Genomic DNA, 27,115 nt, shown 5'->3' with positions numbered 1-27,115 from the left:
AAAAAAAGAAATCTAAATTTAAATTAGCTTCTAACACATACTATTTTTTAAAAAAACGTACCACAAATTACAAGTTATTATGTAGTGTCCTCCTTCCAGTGACAAAATCGTCCATCTAGTAATATTTGAGAAGAAGCTTAATTTTGAGTAAATTCCTCATATTGTCACTCAAATTAGGAAAATATCCCAATAAAGTCATTTATCTTTTTTTTTGTTCCAATAATATCATCGAACTTTATGCATTTTTCTTAAAAATCAATAATTGTTAAAAATGACTCAAAAGATGAGAGAAAAATGATCAAAAAAGTCCCTTAAGTTTGAACTTTGAATTAAATGATCCTTATTAGTTAACAATACGAAATATCAATAACCTTTCAACTATAAAACTTAGTGAGTACAATCTTCTTTCAACTTTTATCTGAGATATTAAATCTAACAACGTCCACCAAAACTTACAATTAAAATAGTTAGAAATAAGCTTATGTGTACTCTATGGATTTGGAAACTTAGGAGTTCAATAATAAAATAATATTCTATATTTATTCATTTTAGGATTAATCTTTATTTTTGATAAAATAGTTTAAGTTAGTTGTAAGTTTCTTCTACTCCAAATTATTATCAAAAAAAATTATAATTCATAAAGAAGACGATAAATTCCTGCAAATCGAAAAAAAAAATTAGGGTCTCTAGCTAGTAGAAAAACCATATATAAATATTTTTAAAGGGTTTTATTTAAAAAAATAATGCATATTAACGGATACCATGATAATAACATCAATCATTCACTATCAAATAAAATTAGGTGATTATATACAACCATTTCGTAACTTAAAAATGTTTTAAGGTTTCAATATTATTTTTATCAATCTTGTGATATTATTTCAGAGAAAATTATAATATCACCTCGTCAACTTGGCTGTAAAAACTAAATACGTTTATCAATTTGGACAATAAATGTACTTCTTATTTATTTCATTTAAAATATAACTACTTATTTTAAACTCTAATTTAACATTCTTTATCTTTTTAATTCGTTAAAATATTATGATTTGTGTCTTTTTTAATTATATTATGTACTTATTGATAAAATATATGGATACAACGCTTTATTCGTAGACGCTTCTCCAGCTCTCTTAATTCGTTTTTAATATTATGATTTGTGTCTTTTAATTCTATTATGCACTTATTGATAAAATAAAATATATTAAAAATTAATTTAAGAAGTACTAAAGTAAAAATAGTTGGAGGCCTATTAATATTTCATGTAAAAAATAAGGACTATTTAAATTTAAATCTCAAACTTGATGGACTATTTTGGTTATTTTTTGAGTCACTTTTAACAATTATTAATTTGTAAGGAAAATGCACAAATTTGAATGAAATTATTGAAAATAAAAAAAAAAGATTTTAGTAAGATATTTTGCTAAGTTGAGTGACAGTCGGCAATTACAGCTCCCAATCCAACGACGCCGGCAGTCGGCAGCCGTATCCGAACCCAGCTTCCCAAATTGACCCGTATCCGAATTCGATCCGACCCAATCAGCGTACAAACGCAATTTCCCTCAACAGCTCAGCCCTTTTGGTTTTTGAATTTCGAATTTGTGCCAACCTGATAGTGCAATTACAGCTCATCCTCCTTTTCCCTTTCTAAAAAAATCAAACACCTTTACCCCAAAGATTTCGGAGATTACCCTCGGATTCCTCTTTCTCCCACGGGAGTGGGATTTCAAAAGAACCCTCAATTCATTCTATAAAAGAGCTCATGATTTAGCTGGAAAAGGAGGGGGAGCAGAGGTCGGGGAGGGAAAAAGAACCAATTTGAGCAAATTTAGTAAATTTTCACTTTTAGTAAAAAATTTTGAGAAGCGGTCGAAGCTTTCGAAATCACGGCGAAGCTTTTCCGGTGGTGGTTGTGAGTCCGACGAAAGCTCGACGTCCTGGTTTGCTGCTCCCGAACAGGTAACATTCCGTCGCCGTATAAATTTCGATCGCATTCTGCCTCATCTCGCCGTTCTATAGTCGTAAATAATTTTCGATACTGTTTATGTGCTGGGTTGTTTGCTGGTAGAGGCGTTAAGGGCCATAGGTTTCTCTGTAATTGTGAAGCAAGTGTCGGATTATTGTTGCGTTGGATTAATTTTTGTTTTAAGTTGTCTAATGTGCGATTTCTGTTGTCTCTGCCTCGACATTGATTTCGCCATTTACTCTCGATATTGTTGGTTAATCTTCGACTTAACATCCCCGTCTTGGGTACTGCTTGTGATTTGAATGCTGGTTTCGTCATGCTTCGATTTTTTGATTAATGGTTTCGGACTGATGGTAACTCATTATAGCTGGTTTGGTAGCTAAATTTTCATACTTTGATTAATAGTTTCGGGCTGCTGGTGCCTTGTTAAGGCTGGTTTCGTCGTTTAAAGTTTCGTGCTGTGATTTTGTTTAATAGATTCGGTGATGGTCTCATAGTTAAAGCTTTTTTGCTTTGGTCTTGTTTAATAGCTTCAGGTTGATGGCGTCTAGTTCGTGGTTAGTATTCGATGTTGCCTTGTTTGTCGGGACTTCCTCTCGAGTTCTTTGGCTTCTCGAATGACAAAGAATGACGAGGATACATTTGACAAAAACTGACAAATCTCATAATTCCTCGATGACCGTTTTGGCTATTAAAACTCGTTTTGAGTTTGTCAAAAAGAGGATGAAGTTGATAGTAGTGCCCTGCCATTTCTCCTTTAGCTTTATTTGCTATGTCTGTCTTGTGTGGATTTGAATTTTCTTTTATCCTTCTTTGCCTCTTGAGCTCGTTGCCAGTATGTGGTCGAGTTGGGGAGATGAACGCAATAATTGGGTATCTTAGTATGTCTATTTACAGGGGATAGTCTGATTTTGTTTTCGCTATGGGAATGGAGCATCACAGTTCCAGTATGTGGTCGAGTTGGGGAGATGAACGCAATAATTGGGTATCTTAGTATGTCTATTTACAGGGGATAGTCTGATTTTGTTTTCGCTATGGGAATGGAGCATCACAGTTGTATGTCTCTTTGAATATCTACTGTCGAATGGAACTTGGGTTTATATGTCAGTTTCGCTTCTTTTCTATGTTCATTCAGTCTCTTGATTAGGTCGTGTGGTTATGTTTAGGCATGAAGTTGTCGAAATAGCTTGCAAACCGTTTTCTTTCGTCTCTAGTAACATGAGAATGGTATATAGTTTTGATATTGATTGGTTTATCTGAAGTGCGGCTTTATTTTGATTTTAGTATTAGGAAAAATGATAGTTTCTTAGTTGAAGAGAGACCCTTCTTGCTTTCATTGATTGGATGGCCTTGTATCCCATATAATATAAGTTAAAAGAAGTGGAATGAATTTGTTTTGGTTCATCTGTGGCGTAAATTTTTTTTATTCATTTTTTTTTAGAAATTATCTTCAAGTGAGACGTGATTACCAATATAGCGTAAGTTGTTTGTGAATATTTTTTTTCTTTTTGTGGTGTTTTTTGAGAATAAGAAACTTACTCCTCATCAGTTCTGTGTTTTGGTTGAGTGTTTTGATGGTCAATTAATAAAACTTTCTCAGTTTATGTATACTCTTTTTCATTGGTAAGTACTTAACGCTATCTGAAATCTTTGTTGCTTCGACTCAGTTAACTTTGGTGATAAGTTGGTTTTAGATAACGCTAGGAAACTTATTTGGATGTGACAATATTGACTGTGTGGTGATCTATCTACTTTCATTTAGATTATTATTGGTTACGTGAACTAGGTGTATGTGCAGATTTTATTATGCATTAACTGCATCCTGTAAAAAATTTTCCTTGTTGGAACCATACATCTTGCAACATTGTCCTCTGGTTTTTTTTTTTTGTTTAAAAAAAAATATTGTTTTCTGGCATCCTCTATCTGGCTTACAGTTTTATACCATGGGACATGGACGGGTTGTGTGCAAGTAATAGTTGCCCTTTTAATCTGTAACGAAGGTCATACATTGCTTTGGTTGAGTAAAATTGGTCTTAGCTTGTATCTAAGGTCATACACTTGATGTATAGTGTTCATGCATGAATGAGCAAGAGGGTATATTGGCTTTAGTGATGGGAGAAACTGTGATGGTATTGATAGATGTTAATCATTAAGGTACAAAGTGGCTTCTAAATGAAGGGATTGGACTTGTCAAAGCCTGCCGTGAACTTCTAAGATGTTTGTTGAGAAAGTTAAGTAGGAGGTGACAAAAAAGTCTTTAAATTAAAAGTGGTGACAACTTTAACCATCTAAGGTCAAAGCTTCATTTAAATTGGGGCAAATTAATTAAGGGTGGAAAAAAAGTTTCAAAACTATAAAAGAGTGACACAAGTCTTAAATATTGAGTAGAGGTTACAATTTTAAAATTAGTGTTAATGACACTAATTTTAAAACCCTCAAGTTTTATTATTTACACAAAAATCTCTACCCCATATTTACACAAATATTCCTATACCATCACCACCACTCCTCCCCACATCCTTTTTGTTGCCGCCCGCCGCCGCCACCTCCTCTTCCTCCACTATCACTATCACTATCATTGCCACCTCTTCCAGATTCACCTTTGTTTCCTCCCTCTACATAACTATCACCTATTTTTCTTCTTTTTCCTCTACCACCATCGCTATCAACACCACAACAAATGTCATCTTCTCATTCAGCGTCACCACCAGCACCACCACCTCTATTTTTACCTTAAATATCACTTTTTCATGGGCTCCTCCTCCAATCAGATCTTTTTTCAGAAATTAAGTAAGTATCGAAGTTGCTGCAGCAACAGTCGAAGTTGCTGCAGCAACGATTGTTGCTGCAACTTTGATAATTGCTACAGCAACTTCGATAATTGCTACAACAGCTTCGATAATTGCTACAACAACTTCGATGATTGCTGTAACAGAACAACTAATAGTAGTTGTTGCAGCAATTCTGTAGTTGCTGAAGTAACTCTCGTAGTTGCTGAATTTGCTAAATTATTTCTTTATTCATTTTAAAAATAAATCAGAAAATTTCTTTTTAAACTTTTAATTTTTTTTTTTTAATAGTCCATAAAAATTAAAAAAGGAAGAACAAAATGAAAAGAGAAAGAAAAAAAAGAAAAGATGGAAGAAAAGGAAAATCTAGAGAGAGAAAAAAATAAGAAAAAGATGATGGGGAGAAAGAAAAAGAAGAAGAAAGATTGAAAGATAAGAAAAGGGGAAAACTCTAAAATTTGAAATTTGGAGTTAAGAGGGCTTTTTAAAAAATTTAAATTCTTTTAAAAAGGGGAAAATTTTAGAAATAACAACCTTGTAGCCTTAATTATAACTTTTATAGCAACGGTTTCATAATTACGAAAAATAGTAAATTGTATTTGTATTTAAGTAAAATATTGCTATATAAATACATATACAAATATATATGTAGTACTCATAAATACACATGCATAACTGAAAAATACATATTCTTCTATTACTATAAAGTGGGTAAAATATTGCTACTTTTGTTATAAGTTGTAATTTTGAAAAGTGTTGTTATTTATTGTAATTATAGTTTTAAGGATGCTAGTTTATGTAATTTTTCCACCCCAATTAACTTAATCACCATGTTTGTTTTCACCAATAGTTTTCTTTGTTATGATTCACATAAACCATCTATTATTTATGTGCTAACTCAACCAGTATAGTTATGTGGTAATTAGCTACCAAAGCTTGGGCAAGTAGGAAGTTGTCCCCTAACATTTTCTTTGCTAGGATTTGATCTATGAAATTTGGTTTTCATCTACTTCTTGACCATGCCTTGGGTGTTTGAAAATAAAAAGAAACTCACTTTTAAGTTCTCCAAAATCCCTTACTGTCTGTTATTATAGTATTATCTTGTGGTTGCATGCTTTTACGTGTTTTGTTTGGTTTATACTTTTATGTGTTTTGTTTATTTTCAACCGTAGCTTGTTTTCACGGGTTTTCTCCTAGATTATTTTTTAATTCTTCCTTTTAGAATATTTATTAATTCATATATCTTTTCCTCGCATGAACCCGCTCGGGAGTCCAAATAAACTCTTTTCTTTTCCTTGCATTACACAATGGGCCATTAAGGCCTATCCTTTGGAAGATTTTGGGAGCCGGTTACATGACATATGGATACAAGGAGTCAAAAAGATAGAATGGGTTGAAGTCCCGTTCTTGAAGCGGCAACGACACTCGAAAGTCTCATTCTTTTATTTATTTACTAGGAAAATTAATCGCGTTTCGCGCGGTGTTAAAAAATTAATTATTTTTTTCAATTAATTTTATATTCACTTTAGATTTATTGTCTAGTTATAATATTATAACTTGTTATATTTATATTATAAAGAATGTTTCATTTCATAAAAAAAATTAATAAATTTAATATTTATTAAATGACGGATAGTATATTCTTTATCAATAAGTTATAATATATATTCTCTAATAACGACTTTATTTCATTTCTATTTCACATTTAATGATGTTGAGATTTTAACTTGAAATGATGTACTTTCTTTTTCAATCAAAAAGCATGAAAAAATTAAATCAAGTAGATCCTTGTGTAAATACATATAATTCCTCCGCACCACACCGGATTATCAGTAAAATTTAAAACCAACATTTCATAACTTTCTTCTTTATATGTTTCTGAAGTGTATAATTTTATACCTTACAAGATTAAAATAACTACACAAGATTTTTTATATAGAATTGAAATATTGTATATGATGATCCTTAATTGTCCATTCACAACTCTTAATTTTCTTGAGTAATGAAGATTATTAAGAGCATGAGTTATAAAGATGCTAATATGTGAGTTAAAAGCATAAAATTAATGGATATATTAGAATAGAAGTTATGGGAATGTGAAATGATGTAAGTTATGAAAATGACTTATTAAATAAATTATTTAAGAAAAATAAAAATACTTTAAAATAGATTATTATGTTAGCATTATATAGTGAAATGGAGACAACAATATCAAAAAATAAGAAAAAAAAATAGATACAATTGGAGGTCATAAAGAAGTGAACATCACCTCTTATATATTTATCTTTTTTAAAACTTTAAGCATTTAAAAAATTGACATAAAGAAGAATGCTATAAAATAATGTAAGCAATATATGCCCATCATAGCAAAGCTAATGAATTGTTACAATAATTAAAGAAGACAAAAGTCTAACCCTATAACATATATATTTGAACAAAGATGGAGATAAGATCTCCTTCTTTATAAAGAGAGACTTTTGAGATGCCTAGCATCAAGTAAAAGCTATGGAGAACAATAATGTGATAAATTGATAGTTCTATTTATATTTTATTCGAGTTCTCTAAAAATTGAAGAGTATATCATCTCAGTATGGAATAATTATGAATCCATTCGAGTCCGATTAATGCGGATTCACACCGGATAGAATTCATTCAAAGATATCGCTCCTACTAAATATTTTTCTACACTAAGAGGTCAAAACAGAGGCTAATTAAGGAGCAGGCCCTCCAACATCAATTTGGGAACAAATGAAAAATTTAATGTCTAACCGAATAAATTGTATTTTGCATTACTAAATCTTCCATTGGATAAGCAGTTCCAACTTAAAAACAAATTATTACTTTGACAATAATAATTAACCTGAAAAAAGAGGGAAAGATTACATCTTTGTGATCAATATCCAAAGTTTGCATTATAATTTAAATATTGACAGAATCAAAGTCAACCAAAAACAAAATATGCCAACAAAACACTAAAACATATCAAGAATGAGATTTAAGCCACACATTAGTATACATATGACAATATTGTGAAATGCTATCGTTACCTCTTCATATCAAACAACTTCATCTTCACCATCCTTTTTATAAGATGATGATAATATATATTAAAATCAAAGATATAAAATAAAATTAAAACAAAAAAGAAAGAAGAAAATAAAGGAGAAGAGAAAAAAACATATCATAAGACCCTCCCAAAAAATGAGAAGATTATATATAGTATGGAAAATAGAATATAAATAGGCAAAAATAAATTGTCCACTTAATAGCCATTTATTTTTCTTATTCAATGTGCAGTTTTTTTTTCTTCATAAATATAATGACTTGTAAAATATTCAAAAAAACTCAAAAATAGGAGAAAAAAGATAAATATTTTTCTTGGCTTATGAACCATGCCACATAAGCATGCCTATAAGTCTCCTTTATATATAGAAAGAGATATTGTTGCGACATCTATTTGTAAGGGGTAAAAAATTAATGTCAAAAACATTAAAATTTATTATTATTATCAATTAAGTCACTAAAATATCATGTTCAGAGATTGTTTCATCGTTCATTTCTATTTTCATTTGAAGAAGTAATGTCGTTGCCTTCACGATCTGTCACTTCCACTAGCATCTCAATGATGGAGATTTTACCAACACTTTTGATGTGTTATTTTTTAAATAATTTTGTGTCAACAAATGCATTGATTAAGAATATACTCTTATATTTTGGGGGAAAAAGAGCTTTGATATATATGTTCATTAAGGGAAACATTGATGGATTCTTCATGAAATGCAATAAATAAAGAGAAAAGTTGGGAAAGACGTTTTGAAGATGTACAACTGAACAACTTATCAACTGTCCATTAATGAGAAATATAAATAACATCAATTGCTTTTCTTTAGCGACCAACATTAGTGCATGTATTAAAATAAAATTCATATTTTTTATTATAATAAAATAGATTAAAATACCTGAGAGAGGTCAAAAAAAAAAAAAGAAAAAAAAAAAAAACAGAAATGGTGGTGTGCCATATAGTCTTGCCTATGTTTCTCACTCCTAGGTGGGAGAGTTCGTTTTGTAAATTCCTTGCAATTAATTTTTAAAAAGACTTTATGACCCTTTAATAAGAAATTCATTTTTACATAAAAAATCTGAAAAAGTCATTTTCTTCTAATTCATTTGTTATATTACGGTATTCGGGTACAAGAATCTGTATATATACAACACCAACTTCAACTCTAGTTCAAGTCTAAGATAAGAACACTTTTGAAGTTACTTAACACCTTCAACACTAGATTATGAATAATCTATCTAAGAAGTGTGTTTTTTTTCAAAAAAATAGATGAAATAGAATTTGTAAGGCCAAGTCCCCCGACTTCACGGAGTGTCCTTAAGGAATAATTCCCCTCACTGTACCCGAGGTTATGGAATCTTCCTCCCAGGATAAAATGGCCTTCAATCCGAACAATAGCGGTACCTCAAATTGTTGGATTCAACGAACTCACCCAACAGTTTGATTGATCACACAAAATATTTTGAAGACAAGAAGAGAGTTTGTAATTCAGAAAATTTGTGTCTAAACCTGTGGATGAAAACAGGTTTATATAGCCTTCATATGCCTCTTCTGAAAAGTGGCAATGATTCACTTAAAAGGTGTGACCTTTCCTGAAAAATCATGTCTGTTCGTCCAAAGATTGCATCTTTTCCGAACAGGCAAACCATTTCATGAATCAGTGTATCATTTCATCGAAGGATTGCATCCTTCCGAAGCATCAGTTCGAAACAGTGCATCTAGTTCAAAACAGTGCATCCTTCTGAAGCATTAGTTCGAAACACTGCATGCATGCATATAATTGGAGGATCAAAACACAAAAAATAATTTTCCTTAGGATTAAATTTCTGTCAAATAAATTTTGTCCAAAAAGATAGATCTCATCAATCGATCATTTGACAAATCCAAATTCAAATCCAACCGAATTCGAAGCCGAGCGAGCGATGACGACGACGGCGCGAGGTATCTCTTATTTCTTGCCTCACTTACCAAGTGGAATAAGTGTTTCTTAATACAAACACTTGAAAGTCACATTCTCCCACCAATGTGGGAGAAATAGTAGACTTTTCATTTTAGAGTATACTTTTCATTTTAGTGTTTTTTTCTCTATTTTTCCTTCCACGTAGTTTCCTCCATTTTCCATTCACACTTTATCTATACTTTGAACCCAACAATCCCCTACATGAATGGGTAATGACTATTTTTCATAAAATTTTACGGACAAGTATGTGATTATCAAGCAAAGACTGATTGCATCTGGATAAGTGGGTTTCCCTTTGAACTTTCCGTAGTGAACATGCATTGGATGCACTCGATCAATTGGTAGATTTAATATCTTTGAACCGTTGAGATTTAATGTACACCTAGACAACACATGTCACACAACCAACCTTTTATCGTTTATAGTTCTCACGGTTTTGTTCTTTTCAGCCATGAGCACATTTCGATTTTATGAGAGCTTAGAGAATAGGCCTTTACTAACATTCTCCTTGAAGCGGCTTCCATTTCGCCCTCACATACGTGATTTCTAAACGTTCAATCCTATAGATTAAACTATTTGGTCAAATCTGCCAAATTTAGATAATCATTAAAAGACTTTTCACCTTAAGTGTTATCCTTGTTTACTAACCATTGTCTACATCATGAGAATGTGTTGGGTATATTGACAATGTTAAACCTGTCAGTCACAACTTTGTTTGATCTCATTGAACCTAGCTCTTGGGATCTCCAGTCTGCTAGGTAGAGTTACAGCTATGCTGACTTGTCCTAGGCCTTAAACCCATTCCCTTGGATGTCCTTTCCACTCCTTCTCTAGATAGGCCTTTTGTAAGTAGATCGAACACATTATCCTTTGACTTTACATAGTCAACAGTGATAATTCCACTAGAGAGAAGTTCCCTAATGGTTTTATGTCTTTGTCGTATGTGACGAGATTTACCGTTGTACATCATGCTCCTTGCCCTACTTATTGCCGCTTGGCTATCACAGTGTATACATACTGGTGCCATTGGTTTGGGCCAATAAGGAATATCTTTTAAGAAATTTCGGAGCCATTCTGCTTCTTCACCGACTTTATTCAATGCGATAAATTCAGATTCCATTATAGAACGAGCAATACAAGTCTGTTTGGATGATTTCCAAGAGACTTCTTCTCTTCGTTCGATCCAGTGATCCAATTTGCATCACTATATCTTTCGAGTACCGCGGGATATTTATTATAATGCAAAGCATAGTCTTGAGTGTATTTAAGATACCACAAAACTCTTTTCATTGCCATCCAATGAGTTTTGTTGGGATTACTCGTGTACCGACTCAATTTACTAATAGCGCATGCTATGTATGGTCATGTACAGTTCGTTATATATATTAAACATCCCAATACTCTTGCGTACTCCAATTGTGAGTCACTTTTACCTTCATTCTTTTAAAGTGCAAAGCTCACATCCAATGGAGTCTTGTCAATACCGAATTCCATATACTTGAATTTGTCAAGTACATTTTCGATATAATGAAACTGTGACAATGCCAACCTTTGTGGAGTTCTATGAATTCTTATTCCTAAGATCACATTCGCAACTCCAAGATCTTTCATATAGAACTTGCTCTCGAGCATTCATTTCATTGTATTTATGTCTGAAATGTCTCTACTGATGATCAACATATCATCCACATATAAACACACAATGACTTGGTGATTTGGAGTGTCTTTAATATAAATACATTTATCATATTTATTTATCTTGAATCCGTTTGCCAACATGGTTTGGTCAAACTTTGTATGCCATTGTTTAGGTGCTTGCTTTAGTCTATACAATGACTTAATAAGTTTACATACCTTATTCTCCTTTCCTGGAACCACAAAACCCTCAGGTTGTTCCATGTAAATTTCTTCCTCCAATTCTCCACTTAGGAATGCGATTTTTCACATTCATTTGATGGATTTCAAAATCATATACCGCCGCCAAGGAAATTAATATTTGAATCGATGTTATCCTTGTTACTGGCGAGTATGTATCAAAATAATCAAAACCTTCTTTTTGTTTGAAGTCTTTTGCTACAAGTCTTGCCTTGTATTTGTCAATAGTACCATCCGCCTTCATTTCCCGTTTGAGGATCCATTTAGAACCTAAAGGTTTATTTCCTGGAGGAAGATCAACCAATTCCCACGTATGGTTGCTTAAGATTGAATCAATCTCACTGTTGACTGCTTCTTTCCAAAAGGATGAGTCTGACGACGACATCACTTCTTTAAATGTTTGAGGCTCATTTTCTAAGAGAAATGTTACAAAATCTGATCCAAACGAAGTAGACGTTCTTTGACGTGTACTACGTCTTTGATTCTCTTCATTATGTATATTCTCACTTGGTTCATCTCGAGGTCATTTAGGTCCTCCACTAGACTGTTCATGTCTAATTTTATACGGGTAAATATTTTTAAAAAATTCAGCATTATCTGATTCAATTACCATATTTTTATTTATATCCGAATGTTTGAATTTATGAACCAAAAATTGACATGCTTTACTGCTTTTAGCATATCCTATGAACACGCAGTCTATTGTCTTAGGTCCTATCTTAACCCTTTTAAGCATGGGAATTTGGACCTTTGCTAGACACCTCCACATTTTGAAATATTTCAAGTTGGGTTTCCTTCCTTTCCATTTTTCATAAGGAATTAATTGTGTCTTACTATGTGGAGCTCTATTGAGTATACGGTTGGCTGTAAGGATAGCCTCCTCCCACAAGTTTTGCAAAAAATCAAAACTTATAAGTAAGACATTCATTATTTTCTTCAACGTTAGTTTTTTTCTTTCCGCAATTCCGTTGGATTGAGGTGAATACGGGGCCGTAGTTTGATGGACGATTCCATTCTCTACACATATTTCGGCGAAGAGAGATTCATATTCTCCACCCCTATCACTTCTTATCATTTTTATTTTTTTCTCTAACTGATTTTCTACTTCAGTTTTGTATTGCCTAAATACATCTATTGCTCCATCCTTACTATTTAGCAAGTAGACATAACAATATCTAGTGCAATTGTCAATAAAAGTTATGAAATACTTTTCCCACCACATGATGGTGTTGACTTCATATGACAAATGTTAGTGTGTATTAAGTCTAAGGGATTGAAATTCCTTTCAACGGACTTATAAGGATGCTTTGCATACTTTGATTCCACACACGTTTGACACTTTGACTTATTGCAATCACAGTTTGGCAAAACCTCTAAGTTAATCAGTTTTCGTAACATTTTGTAATTAACATGCTTAAACGTTCATGCAACAAATTATAAGACTCAAGCAAGTAAGAAGAATTTGAACTTTTATTGATTTCAACATTCATTACATTCATCTTATAAAGGCCCTTGGTGATATAGCCTTTTCCTACATACACTTCTTCTTTCCTAATTACAATTTTTCCAGAAACGGTTACACATTTGAATTCGTTCTTGTCTAGAAGTGAAACAGAAATCAAGTTCCTACGTACTTTCGGAATATATAAGACATTGTTAAGTGTCAAGACCTTTCCTGAAGTCATTTTCAGGACCACTTTTCCTCTTCCTTCTACCTTAGCCGTAGCGGAGTTAGCCATGTAGATCATTTCTTCTACTTGAGTCGGAGCGAATGACGAAAACAACTCTTTGTTGACACAAACATAGCAGGTGGCACCAGAATCTATCCACCACTTGGGAAGATTCCCCACCAAGTTGCATTTTGAAAACATAGCACACAGATCATCACATTCTTTGTTGTACTCAATCATATTTACTTAGTCCCTTTTCTTGCCTTTCTTAGGGGCACGACAATTCGTGGACTTATGGCCAATCTTGCCACAGTTGAAGCACTTTCCCTTGAATTTCTTCTTGGGTTGATTGCTTCCTTGTTTAACTTTCTTCTTTTTCTTAGAATTATTTTGGTTATCTTCTACAATATGTGCTCCATTAATTGTAGAATTCCTTTTTGACCTTCTCTCGGCAGCCTTGTTATCCTCTTCAATATGCAGTCGAACAATAAGATCTTCGATAGTCATCTTCTTGCGTTTGTGCTTCAAGTAGTTTTTGAAGTCTTTCCACACAGGTGGTAGCTTCTCAATGATCTCTGCTACTTGAAATGGATCATTCACAATCAAAACTACAAAACAGTTTATTTGAGTACTAAGAATATTTTCAATTTGTTCAACTAAGGTATTTTTCAAAGTTATACCATCCGCTAGGAGATCGTGGGTGATTACTTGCAATTTCTGTAGTTGAGAGATAACCGCTTTGCTATCTATCATTTTAAAGTCCAGGAACCTTGCAACAAAGAATTTCTTAATTCCCGCATCCTCTGTCTTGTATTTTCGTTCTAGTGCCCCCCACAATTCCTTCGATGTCTTAGTTCCGCTGTAAACATTATAAAGGTCGTCTTGGAGACCACTCAAGCTATAGTTCATGCAAAAGAAATCTGAGTGCTTCCAAGCCTCTACAATTATGAAACGCTCTTTGTCTGAGGTTCTCTCGGGCACCTCAGGAGCATTCTCACTAGTGAACCTTTGAAGACATAGTGTTGTGAGGTAGAAGAATATCTTCTGCTGTCATCTCTTAAAGTCAATGCCCGCAAATTATTCGGGCTTCTCCGCAGGTGCCTAGGTTGTGGAGCATTTGCTCGACTTGTTGAGGCAATACTAGTTGCCCCCATAGTCGTAGCCGCATCTTGAATTTGACTTTCGTTAGTCATTTTTTCTGTCTCCATAAGACAATAAAATTTAGTATTTTCAGAATTCTACTTATAAAGTTAAGCAACTTTAAACTTTTCCTTTTGTTTCTAGTTAACGATGAAGTTTTTATGACTTCCAATCGTCAACCGAGTGATCTTTAACTTGTGATGAAGATTTTATGTCTTCGAATCACTAGTTAAGTTCAAACGGAGTAGAAAGTTTTAAAGCTTTAATCTCCAAAAATTAGCAATACAGATTCTGCAAATTATTCCTTAAGATTGTTATATTACGGTGTTTGGGTACAAGAATCTGTATACATGCAACACCAACTTCAACTCTAGTTCAAGTCTAAGACAAGAACACTTTTGAAGTTACTTAACACCTTCAACATTAGATTATGAATAATCTATCTAAGAAGTGTGTTTATTTTCAAAAAATAGATGAAATAGAATTTGTAAGGCCAAGTTCCCCGACTTCACGGAGTGTCCTTAAGGAATAATTTCCCTCACTGTACCCGAGGTTATGAAATCTTCCTCCCAGGATAAAATGACCTTCAATCCGAACAATGGTTGTACCTCAAATTGTTGGATTCAACGAACTCACTCAACTGTTTGATTGATCACACAGAATGTTTTGAAGACAAGAAGAGAGTTCGTAATTCAGAAAATTCGTGTCTAAACCTGTGGATGAAAGCAGATTTATGTAGCCTTCGTATGCCTCTTCTGAAAAGTGACAATGGTTCACTTAAAAGGTGTGACCTTTCCTGAAAAATAATATCTGTTCGTCCAAAGATTGCATCTTTTCCGAACAGGCAAACCATTTCATGAATCAGTGTGTCATTTCATCGAAGGATTGCATCCTCCCGAAGCATCAGTTTGAAACAGTGCATCCTTCTGAAACATCAGTTCGAAACACTGCATGCATGCATATAACTGGAGGATCAAAAAACAAAAAATAATTTACAGTGTTTTTTATTTTCTTTTCGAATTAAATTTCTGTCAAATAAATTATAAATTTTATCCAGGAAGATATATCTCATCAATCGATCCAAAGCCAAAGCCGAGCTGAGCGACGACGACAGCACTAAGCATCTCTTATTTCTTGCCTCACTTACCAAGTGGAATAAGTGTTTCTTAATATAAACACTTGAAAGTCACATTATCCCACCAATGTGGGAGAAATAGTAGACTTTCCATTTTAGAGTACACTTTTTATTTTAGTGTTTTCTTCTCTATTTTTCCTTCCACTTAGTTTGCTCCATTTTCCAGTCACACTTTATCTATACTTTTAACCCAACATCATTTTGTAAGTAATCATGAGATCCCATTTGTTTCTTATAGATTTTCTCACACCATGAAAAACGCTTAAATGTATCTTTTGGTCTATGTGGATGCTAAATTATCTAGCTAATAAGTAAACAATATAGAGGGCCGAAAAACATTCAGTAGTTTAACATGTTCTTGGAGTATACAAATAAAGATGAGTGAAAAAGTGAGGAAAAATACAACGAAAGGACGAAAAGATCAACTACTGATTTATTCAAAAAATCTAGGTGACTCATAAAAGATCTGCAACATTTTTTCAATGAAAGATTTCTTTTCTTGGAGGGTTGTCGCCAAATAAAAGGAGTCAAATGTTAGCTATTTAATATATTATATGCATTTATACTATTTATTTGAAGTTCAAGAAAATAAAGAATAAATTTTGAATTTTGTAGTTTTAAATTAAAGATACATAGAATGTATTAAAATATCTTTTAATTTTATAATCTTAAAATATGTCATGTGAAAAGTTGAACCTTTAAGCATTGAAAAAATTGAAAAGAGACATTATGTTCTTTGTGAAACGGAATTAAAAAAAATAGAAAAAATGAATCAAAAACAAAGAAAGTATTAATTGAAGTTTGAAAGAATAATATAGAGTTTCAAAAAGACGTCTTAATGTAAATTAACCTTCGTCCTTTTTAAAGAGATCCAAGTGTTGTTGTCCTAAGCTACGGACATTCCGTTACACCTGCACCTCGTGATTTGGTCATTAGATTCATTTTAGCATATTCTGCATTATCCAAGCAAATATACTACCATCACAGAGTGAGTGAAAAAGTATTAATGGAAATTATACTATATAGCTGTTTAAAAGCTCTTAAATGGTTAAATCGGGAACTATCTACTTTTAGTTTTTTCCATTGGAATTCTCACTAATTCGAATCCACATTGTAGGATCCATTTTGGGGTGATGCTTCGAACGAATTTTTCTCCATATTCATGATCCGAACTTGAGATTTCTGGTTAAGAGTGGAGCGTCCCACCACTACACTGCGCCACAACCCATTTCTGTAACTAATACGCTGACTTCAAGTTGCTAGTACTTTTTAAATTTAAATTTGTCGTTGTGTTCTGTTTGGATTGAAGAAAAGAAAAAAATATGAAGCAATCATGTTTTAAGAAAAAAAACCCCTTTTACCTTCAATATTATCATATAGAAAAATCGACCAGAGTTGATGTAGAGCTACACATATTATCAAAAAGTCCTGAAACAAATTAGAAGATTTGTAAAAAGTGATGGAGCCCATTTCAGGTGAAATGTTGTGGAGTGTTTGTGGATTAAAAGTAGAATTTTGTAATAAGTTTAGCACCATTTCAGAAAAGCTAATAAATGGATACTTAAATACAGTAAATGCTTATGGTCTCTTCTTGTAACCTAACTTTAATGAAAGACGTTTGCCTTTTGAGACAATTCAGTTTTCGGCAAAATTCAAAAATAGCATACTTGTCCCCTTAATTATGAGTTTCATAGCAACAGTTTCATAATTATATAATATAACAAGTTGTATTTTGTATTTTCGTAAACTGTTGCTACAAAAATACAAATACATATGATTTTTACTGCCCGTATGATTGATATGTATTTTGTATTTTTACAAATTGTTGCTACAAAAATACAAATGCATACAAATACATATGCTACAAAATATAATTTGATAAAAGTGTTGTTATTTTTTATAATTTAATACTTAAGTATGCTACTTTATGTATTTTTTTCTTCAATTTTTGCTTACAATAAAATGATTAAAATAGGTGAAAAAGCTCAAAAAAATCACAAAAAAGATAAATAGGTTTGGAGGCATCGAAGATATGCCACATAGGATTGAATATTGATCTTTATATATATATATATATATATAAATTTATTATTGTATCATTTATTTATTTATTGTCATTTTAGTTATTTATTTCTTTGGTTATTTATTTGGTCCTCGAAGTCAAATTTGTAAATTAATACAGGTGAAATGAGATTTGGGCCAAAGGTTCGAAAATAGTTTAGGACAGGTACAAGTGGGACAAAAGCCCAATTAGACTAGGACAAGATTTATTGATTTGAGTTCAATGACTTAAGTCTTTTATTTTCTCCCCTTTCTCTTTTTATGTGCTATTTGCTATTTGCTTAGATTTAGTTGAAATTCCCGCTAAGTCGTCAAAATCAATTTTTGTAAAAACTTTCGAAATATTTTAAAATCTCTTTCTTTTCAAAAAATCAACTAGTCAAAAGATATTTTCAAACAGTCCGGATAACCACAAGTTAGAGGACGTTTCAGGTGCCTTAAAACCTTCCTAAAACGTTAATAGGAATCGCTTATCTAGAATTTCATAAACTCAAATGATTTGTTCTGTTTTGAATCATTTGAGTAATTTATAAAGGTTTTCTTAATTTTTCCTAAATAAATTAAGTGGCGAATCTCTCTAAAAAAAGTCAAAATTTCTCCGCAAATTACTATAAATTACATAATCAATACCATTAAATATAGTTATTTAAAATACGGGAGCGTCTAAGTTGCGAGTTAGGTCTTAGAACATAGGAACTTTGCAGGGTAAGTCTATAGAGCTGGTGAAGATTCTTAGAAAGAGGAGGGTTAGTATGGCGTGTGTCCAGGAAACTAAATGGGTAGACACTAAGGCGAGAGATGTGGATGGATATAAGTTGTGGTATTTGGGTAGCGTGCGATATAGAAATGGGGTAAGTATCTTAGCAGATGAAGAATTTAGGGAGCAGGTGGTAGAGGTTAAAAGAGTTAGTGATAAGTTGATGTCTATTAAGTTGGTCATTGGAGGGTCTATGGTGAACGTTATTAGTGCTTACACCCCGCAAGTAGGTTTGGGCGAGGAGGAGAAGAAGGATTTTTGGGAGGTTTTAGATGAGGTAGTGAGTAGCATCCCGAGCACTGAGAGGCTTGTCGTGGAAGGAGATTTCAATGGGCATATTGCGTCTCTGTTGAGAGGTTATGATGTTGTGCTTGTCGGTTTCAGTTTTGGGGAGCGGAATGAAGGAGGAGCTTCTCATTTGAATTTTTCTAGGGCTTTTGGGTTATGGATAGCGAATTCGTGCTTTATGAAGAAGGAGGATCACCTTATCACATTTCGTAGTTCAATGGCCAAGACTCAGATAGACTTTTTGCTCTTTAGGAAGGGTGATAAAACGCTATGTAAAAATTGTAAAGTAATACCTAGCGAAAATCTTTTGACTCAGCACAGGTTGTTGGTGATAGACTTGATTATCAATAAGGGAAAAAAGAAGAGGAGTGTGGAGGATCGACCCAGGTTTAAGTGGGGTAGCTTGACTTTGGCTAGCTCTTTGAAACTGGGAGAGAAGTTGAAGAGTAAGGGGGGCTTGGAAGAGTAAAAGGGATGTGGATATTATGTGAGAGATGACTGCCAGTTGTATTAGAGAGACCACTAAAGAGGTGTTAGGTGTATCGAGTGGTCGATCTGGCAAGCATCGAGGAGATTGGTGTTGGAATGAAGAGGTGAAGAGGAAGGTGGAGTCGAAGAAGACGTTTTATGCTAAGTTGGTGGAGAGCAAGGATGATGAGGATAGGAAGACGAATAAGGAGGAGTATAAGGTTGCTAGAAGAGAGTCCAAAGTAACGGTTACGGTGGCTAAGACAACTGTTTTTGAGAGCTTATATGCGGTGTTAGAGGATAAATGAGGGGATAAAAAGTTGTATAGGCTTGCCAAGGCCAAGGAGTGGAGGGCTCGTGACCTTGACCAAGTGAAGTGTATCAAGGGAGAAGATGGTACAGTGTTGGTTGAGGATGCCCTTATTAGAGAGATGTGGCAGTCCTACTTTCATAGATTTTTGAACGACGTCGGGGACAAAGGTTTCGTGTTGGGGGACTTGGAAAATTCTGAGGAGTGTCTCGATTATGGTTATTGTAGGCGTATCAAGGTTGAGGAATTCAAGGGGACTATTCACAGGATGCGGTGGGGTAGGGCGACGGGGCCAAACGAGATTCCAGTAGATTTTTGGAAGAGCACCAGTGGGGCAGGTTTAGAGTGGTTAAAAAGGTTTTAACATCATTTTTAGTATGGCAAAGATGTCGGAAGTGTGAAGGTGTGGTACGATGGTTTCTTTAGAGGCATTAAGTTGTTGAGTCATTCTATGAAGGTTTGGGAAAGGGTGGTAGAGTTGAGGCAGAGAAGGATCGTGAATATCTCTGAGCATCAGTTTGGTTTCATGCCAGGTCGCTCGACCACTGAGGCCATTTACCTCGTGAGGAGATTAATGAAGCAGTTTTGAGAAAGGACGAAGGACTTGCACGTGGTGTTTATTGATCTAGAGAAGGCATGTGATAGAGTTCTGAGGGAGATTCTATAGAGGTGCTTGGAGGTTAGAGGAGTGCCCGTGGCATCTAGGTCGATCCAGGACATGTATGATGGAGCGAAGACTCGTGTGAGGACGGTAGGTGGGATTCAGAGCACTTTCCAGTTCTGATAGGGTTGCACCAGGGATCAACTCTTAGCTCGTTTTTATTTGCCTTGGTGATGAATGTTTTGACGCAATATATTCAAGGGCAGATGCCTTGATGTATGCTATTTGTGGATGATGTGGTATTGATTGACGAAACTTGGAGAGAAGTTAATGATAAGTTGGATAGTTGGAGACAGACGTTTGAGTCTAAAGGATTTCGGTTGAGCAGAAACAAGACGGAGTACTTGGAGTGTAAGTTTAGTGAGGTGTCGCAGACGGATAAAATAGTGGTGAAGTTGGACTCGCAGGTCATTCAGAAGAGGGAGGGTTTCAAGTATCTGGAGTCTATGATTCAGGAAAATGGCGAGATTGATGAGGATGACACGCATCGTATTGGGGCAGGGTAATTGAAATAGAGGCTTGCTTCGGGAGTCTTATGTGATAAGAAGGTACCCCCGAAGCTTAAAGTTAAGTTCTACAGAGTGGAAGTCCGGCCGACTATGTTGTATGGAGCGGAATGTTGACCAGTTAAGAACTCCCACATCCAAAAGTTGAAGGTGACGGAGATGCGAATGTTGCGATGGATGTGTGGACATACCAAGAAAGATAGGGTGAGGAATGAGATTATTCGGGAGAAGGTGAGAGTTGCTTCGGTGGAGGATAAGATGCGATAAGTGAGGTTACGTTGGTTTGAGCATGTGATGAGGAGGGGCTCGGATGCTCTAGTGCGGAGGTGTGAGACACTAGCTATGGATAGTTTTAGGCGGGGTAGAGGTAGACCAAAGAAATATTGGAGGGAGATGATTATGCATGATATGGAGCAGTTACAACTTACAGAGGACATGACTCTTGATAGAAAGTTGTGAAAGACGAGGATTAGTTTAGAGGGTTAGGGGGTGGGAGTGCGTCGGTAACAATAAGGGAGCATTCTCATGTGTCTGTATTTTTTTATTCGTGGTACTGTGTGATGTCTATGATGTCGGTTAGATAGTTCTTATTTTTATCTTGTGGTTGTAGTATTATCTCGTTGCTAGCGGTGTTGGTTTATTTTGCACTTATCTTTTGTGTTTGTTATACTATTATCGGTTCTAAGCCGAGTGTTTATCGAAAACAGCCTCTCTACTTCATATGAGGTAGTGGTATGGTCTGCGTACACTCTCACCTTCCCAGACCCCACTATGTGGGAATACACTGAATATGTTGTTGTTGTACTTTTTAAATAAACTAGTAATAATGTAAATAGTTTTACTTTGTCAATGCAAGGTATATATTGACTCAGCCTTCCAGCCTAAGAAATAATGCTTAATTAGTTACTCTTTATATTTCGTTTTAGAGAAAATGGTCTATTATCCCCCAACCTTTAGTCGAAATTCCATCTACACGCTTATACTTTGCGGGGGTCCTATGACTCCCTGAACTATTTTAAAGTGGAATTATTACCCCACTGAACGCTGATATGGCAAGAGAGTGTGTTTCACTTTCTTTCTCTTTAAAGAGAGTGAGAACAATTTTTTTTATTAAAAATTTATTTTTAATATTTTTTTATTTTCTTTATTCATTTTTAATTATTCTTTTTCTTTCTTCTTCTTTTTCTTCTTCTTCCAAACAATGGCATCGAAGAACTCATCGATGATATCAAAAATTAATTTATCATTTTTCTCATCTCCAAGCACAAAATCGATTGGTTTCGACTTCAAATTCGTCGAAAATTTCAAAATGGGTATTGTTCATTGTTTCTAACTTCAAGATTGTCGAAAATTTTAAAATCGATATTGTCCATTATTTACGACTTCAAAGTCGTCGTAAATTTTAAAATGGGTATTGTCCATTATTTTTGACTTGAAGGTCGCTGAAAATTTTAAAATTCTCTATTGTTTTCGGCTTTAAGGTTATTAAAAATTTTAAATTCGGTATTGTTCATTGTTTCCAGCTTCAAGGTCGTCGAAAATTTTGAAATTGGTATTCTTCGTTGTTTCCGGATTTAAGATCGTCGGAAATTTAAAATTCGATATTGTTCATTGTTTTGTTGAAAATTTTAAATTCGATGTTGTTTATTATTTTCGACTCCAAGATCATCAAAAATTTTAAAATCAATATTGTTCATTATTTTCGACTTCAAGGCTGTCGTAAATTTTAAAATGGGTATTGTCCATTATTTCCAACTTCAAGGTCGTCAAAAAATTTTAAATTCTGTATTGTTTCTAACTTTAAGGTCATCAAAAATTTTAAATTTGGTATTGTTCATTATTTCCGGCTTCAAGGTCGTTGAAAATTTTGAAATTGATATTGTTCGTTTTTTTCGGATTTAAGATCGTCAAAAATTTAATATTTGATACGATCATTGTTTCCCACTTCAAGGTTGTCGAAAATTTTTAAATTCGATGTTGTTTATTATTTTCGACTTCATCACACAGTTCATAACCAAAGAATCGACAATAAACCAACATGAGCAATTATTCACCGACAACAAAGATCAAACAACACACATACATTCAATCTCAACATAGCAGATCACTCTTCATTTTTCTATTGTCAGAAAACACACAGCTAACCAGATACATACACAAATTTACACACACATAAGGAACGAAAAACACACACAAACACAATTCACTGAGATAGAAAAACAACAACCCATAGACACGCAACACACACACACACACTCAGAATAAAGGAGAGAAAACAGGTACATCATGAGAAGGAGAGGTAAAAGAAACGAAAATACAAAAAGAGGTCGGCTGCGTTTTGGGGTTTTTTGACGAGCTTTCTTCGCCGGAATCGGAGTCTTTTAATCATTTAAACCCCCAAATCCCTAAACCCTTCCCTATTCTCTGATTTATCCCGCGAAAGATAGCTGGGGAAAATATACAAACATTGACCCCATACACACGCACATAAAAAATACACACATCAATTGGAACTCACACATACTCTTGCCGGCGAATGCACACCACCGGAAAAAGGGAGACCCACCAATACACACACACACCGCCGCTACATATACACACAGAGATGACGAAAAATAGAAAATTCTTTTTTCGTAACAGTATAAGGTGGTTCAAGATGGTTGTTGGACCAAAATCGACTTCAAGAAAGACAAGCATCAGTTAAATAAAACAAATGAATTTGCTGCTGTATTCACGAGTAGTGTTTCAAGATGATTGTTGGACCAAAAAGAAAGTGAATGGTAGAAATTTTTAAACTATTTCTCAAAACATTCTTTGATTTGGGAAAAATGATAAAAAGAGAAAGAAAAGAAAATTTAATAAGTATTTTCATTTTGGCTTTTGAGATTGAAGAAAAGAAGATAGAGAGAAAGGAGAAAGATGAATAGAAAGGAAAATGAAGAATAATAAGGACGTAATAATTGTAGAAGGAAATGAATTAAAAAATTAATTAAAAAAAATTAAATATATTTTACACGCGTCAAAACGCGTGTATCTCACCCCCCAATATAAATATGGTTGTGGCTTTTTAGGGGTGTTATAATTTCTGTTTTAAATAATTCAGGGGGGTCATAGGACCCCCGCAAATTATAGGTATGTAGTTGAGATTTGGGAAGCTTTTGACCATTTTCTCTTCTTTTTATTATCCATTATGTTAAAATAAATTTTTAGTTTTACTTGTCTATTTTAACATATCAAAAGCAAGATATTTTTTCTTTATATTTTACCTTTAATATTAAGTAGTAATTTCTCTAAATTTTTTGAAACGCTAATAGTCATATACTTTCTCCGTTTCATATTAGTTGACCTCTATGAACTTGACACATCGTTTAAGAAATTTTTTTATTAAGAATTTATTTTACCAAATTAACCTTAGTAATTGGACTTTGAAAATATAAATATAAGTTTATTACACTTTATTTAGTCATTAATGATAGAAGTAGTATCAAAAAAAAATAATATTATTCTTTTAATTTTATAAAAGAATAACTAAATTAAAATAAATATTTTTTTTAAAAAAATCAACTAATACAAAACGAAGAAAATATACACTTTATTTATTACATTTTCTTTTAAGAAAATACTAAGTCTATCATGGACGAATAAAAATAATAATCTTTGAAATACATTTGAGTAATGCTATATTAGTCAACAACAACTAATAGCTAGGGTGACTATATATCTTATACTCAATATCACTCGCGGATGAAGTTAGTCAAACTCTCTTGTGATGCGTTTGTATTTCATTTTTTTTTTTTTTTCCCCCTAAAATGTGGAATTAAGTGACGAAAATTGGAACAAATCAAAGCAACATGCAGCTGGAACACTTTTTTGAATAAAATGGCATCTCATTAATTTCAAGAAAATGAGACATAGCTAAATCTTTTGTCTTTTTGCATGTTTTTCCTATCTATTTTTTGGATTTGTAATTTCCAAAGATAGAAGTCAAACCGGCCCCCAAATTTAAGGACCCTACCTCATCTAGTTCTCTTCGTATTCATTTTGATCTACTCCCTTTGTTTTGTTTTAGTTAATCCTTTTTTTAAAAATATTTATTTTAATTTAATTATTTCTTTAATAAAATTAAGAGTACTTTATTATATTTTTTTAATATTATTTTTAACATTAAATGACTAAACAAAATATATTTACTTAAATTTATATTTTCAAAACATAATTAATAAAGTTAATTTGATAAAATAAATTTCCTAATTAATATTTCCCCCGTCTCATTTTACTAGTTCCAAATTTTTTAATTTGATGTCCCATTTTACTTGTCCTATTTTACTTATCAAGATAAGATAATTTTTTTTTCATTATACCCTTAGTGTAATTGATTACTCCTTATTATTAGCATTCTTGAAAAATATTGCAAAAAGGAATACTATTAAGAGTACACCATTAAAAATATAAATGATATTTTGGTACTAGCCATCCATCAATATTGGAACTAACAACAAGACACAATTAAGAGGGGTAAAATGATAAAATTACGTTAACAATCATTATTTTCTTAATAGCTGTGCCATCCCAATTTGGGACGGATAAAATGGACGGAGGAAGTATTTTTTTAATGGATGTACTAAGTCTACAAGGATCAACTAATACAAAACGGAGGGAGTATTCCGGTACAAAGGTGAAAGTCAGAATTTAAAATTTTATGGGATTTATATATTACTTACTAGTCTATATTTATTTATTTGTTTATTTGTTTATTTTAAAGTATTTAATAGTATTTATTTAGTTTAAAAAATTAATAACTAATTTATTTATTTTAATTCATTTTATCTTGATATTAAGAGTAAATTCGTCGTATTGTCACTCAACTTAGGAAAATATCCCAATAAAGTCATTTATCTTTTTTTTGTTTCAACAATATCATCGAACTTTATGCGTTTTTCTTAAAAATCAATAATTATTAAAAGTGACTCAAAAAATGAGAGAAAAAGTCCCTTAAGTTTGAACTTTGAATTAAATGATCTTTATTAGTTAACAATACGAAATATCAATAACCTTTCAACTATAAAACTTAGTGAGTACAATCTTCTTTCAACTTTTATCTCCGATATTAAATCTAACGACGTCCACCAAAAATTACAATTAAAATAGTAAGAAATAAGCTTATATGTACTCTATTGATTTGAAAACTTAGGAGTTCAATAATAAAATAATATTCTATATTTATTCATTTTAGGATTAATCTTTATTTTTGATAAAATAGTTCAAGTTAGTTGTAAGTTTCTTCTACTCCAAATTATTATTGAAAAAAATTATAATTTATAAAGAAGACGATGAATTCCTGCAAATCGAAAAACAAACAAACTAGGGTCTCTAGTTAGTAGAAGAACCATATATAAATATTTTTAAGCGGTTTTATTTTAAAAAATAATGCATATTAACGTATACCATGATAATAACATCAATCATTCACTATCAAATAAAATTAGGTGATTCTATATAACCATTTCGTAACTTAAAAATGTTTTAAGGTTTCAATATTATTTTTATCAATCTTGTGATATTATTTCAGAGAAAATTATAATATCGTCTTGTCAACTTGGCTGTAAAAACCGAATACATTTACCAATTTGGACAATAAATGTACTTCTTATTTATTTCATTTAAAATATAACTACTTATTTCAAACTCTAATTTAACATTATTTGTCTTTTTAATTCGTTAAAATATTATGATTTGTGTCTTTTTTAACTATATTATGTACTTATTGATAAAATATATGGATACAACGCTTTATCCGTAGACGCTTCTCCAGCTCTCTTAATTCGTTTTTAATATTATGATTTGTGTCTTTTTTAATTATATTATGCACTTATTGATAAAATAAAATATATTAAAAACAAATTTAAGAAGTACAAAAGTAAAAATAGTTGGAGGCCTATTAATATTTCATGTAAAAAATAAGGACTATTTAAATTCAAATCTTAAACTTTATGGACTATTTTGGTCTTTTTTTGAGTCACTTTTAACAATTATTAGTTTGTAAGGAAAATGCACAAATTTAAATGATAATGTTGGAATAAAAAAAAGAAAAATGACTTTAATAGGATATTTTGCTAAGTTGAGTGACAGTATAAGGAATTGACTCTGATATTAAATATAATACATTACTATTGCATTTTTAAAATAAAAAATTTATTATATTTAAAGAGTGATATGATAATAAATTAACAATATCACTTGTTAATGGACGAAGGGAGTAAGATAGCAATATCAATTGTTAATAATTCGGTTTGAAATTTAATTTATATATATATATATATATATATATATATATTAAGTTTCTTAATATAGTACAAGATTTCAAATTTAGAGTTGGAAGTAAGAATTTGTAGTAATTAATTCAACATTCTAGCAAATTTATTTTTATTGGATCTGAATAAATTATTTATACCTATTCTATTAAGGGAG

The 27,115-nt window shown here is 32.5% G+C and overlaps 1 protein-coding gene and 1 long non-coding RNA gene across 2 annotated transcripts; both read left to right on the top strand.

The window, feature by feature from the left end:
- Positions 1–1,354: 1,354 nt before the first annotated feature.
- LOC124897073 lies at positions 1,355–6,324 on the top strand. The gene is made up of 2 exons (XR_007053613.1): positions 1,355–1,959; positions 6,076–6,324. It is a non-coding gene; the product is annotated as an uncharacterized LOC124897073 (long non-coding RNA).
- Positions 6,325–18,577: 12,253 nt separating this feature from the next.
- Positions 18,578–19,171, top strand: LOC107865079. Its single transcript, XM_016711435.2, has one exon. The coding sequence runs from the start codon at positions 18,578–18,580 to the stop codon at positions 19,169–19,171; it is 594 nt and encodes a 197-aa protein (XP_016566921.2).
- Positions 19,172–27,115: the final 7,944 nt, after the last annotated feature.

This window comes from Capsicum annuum, chromosome 3 (genome assembly GCF_002878395.1).
Source record: "Capsicum annuum cultivar UCD-10X-F1 chromosome 3, UCD10Xv1.1, whole genome shotgun sequence".
Lineage (NCBI taxonomy): Eukaryota > Viridiplantae > Streptophyta > Magnoliopsida > Solanales > Solanaceae > Capsicum > Capsicum annuum.
Note: the sequence above shows the minus strand (reverse complement) of the source record. Positions and strands in the feature narration are given on the sequence as shown.

What these genes read in the sequence shown, in the direction of transcription:
- LOC107865079 (XM_016711435.2), top strand. Translation starts at nt 18,578, where the DNA reads ATGTCTATTAAGTTGGTCATTGGAGGGTCTATGGTGAACGTTATTAGT.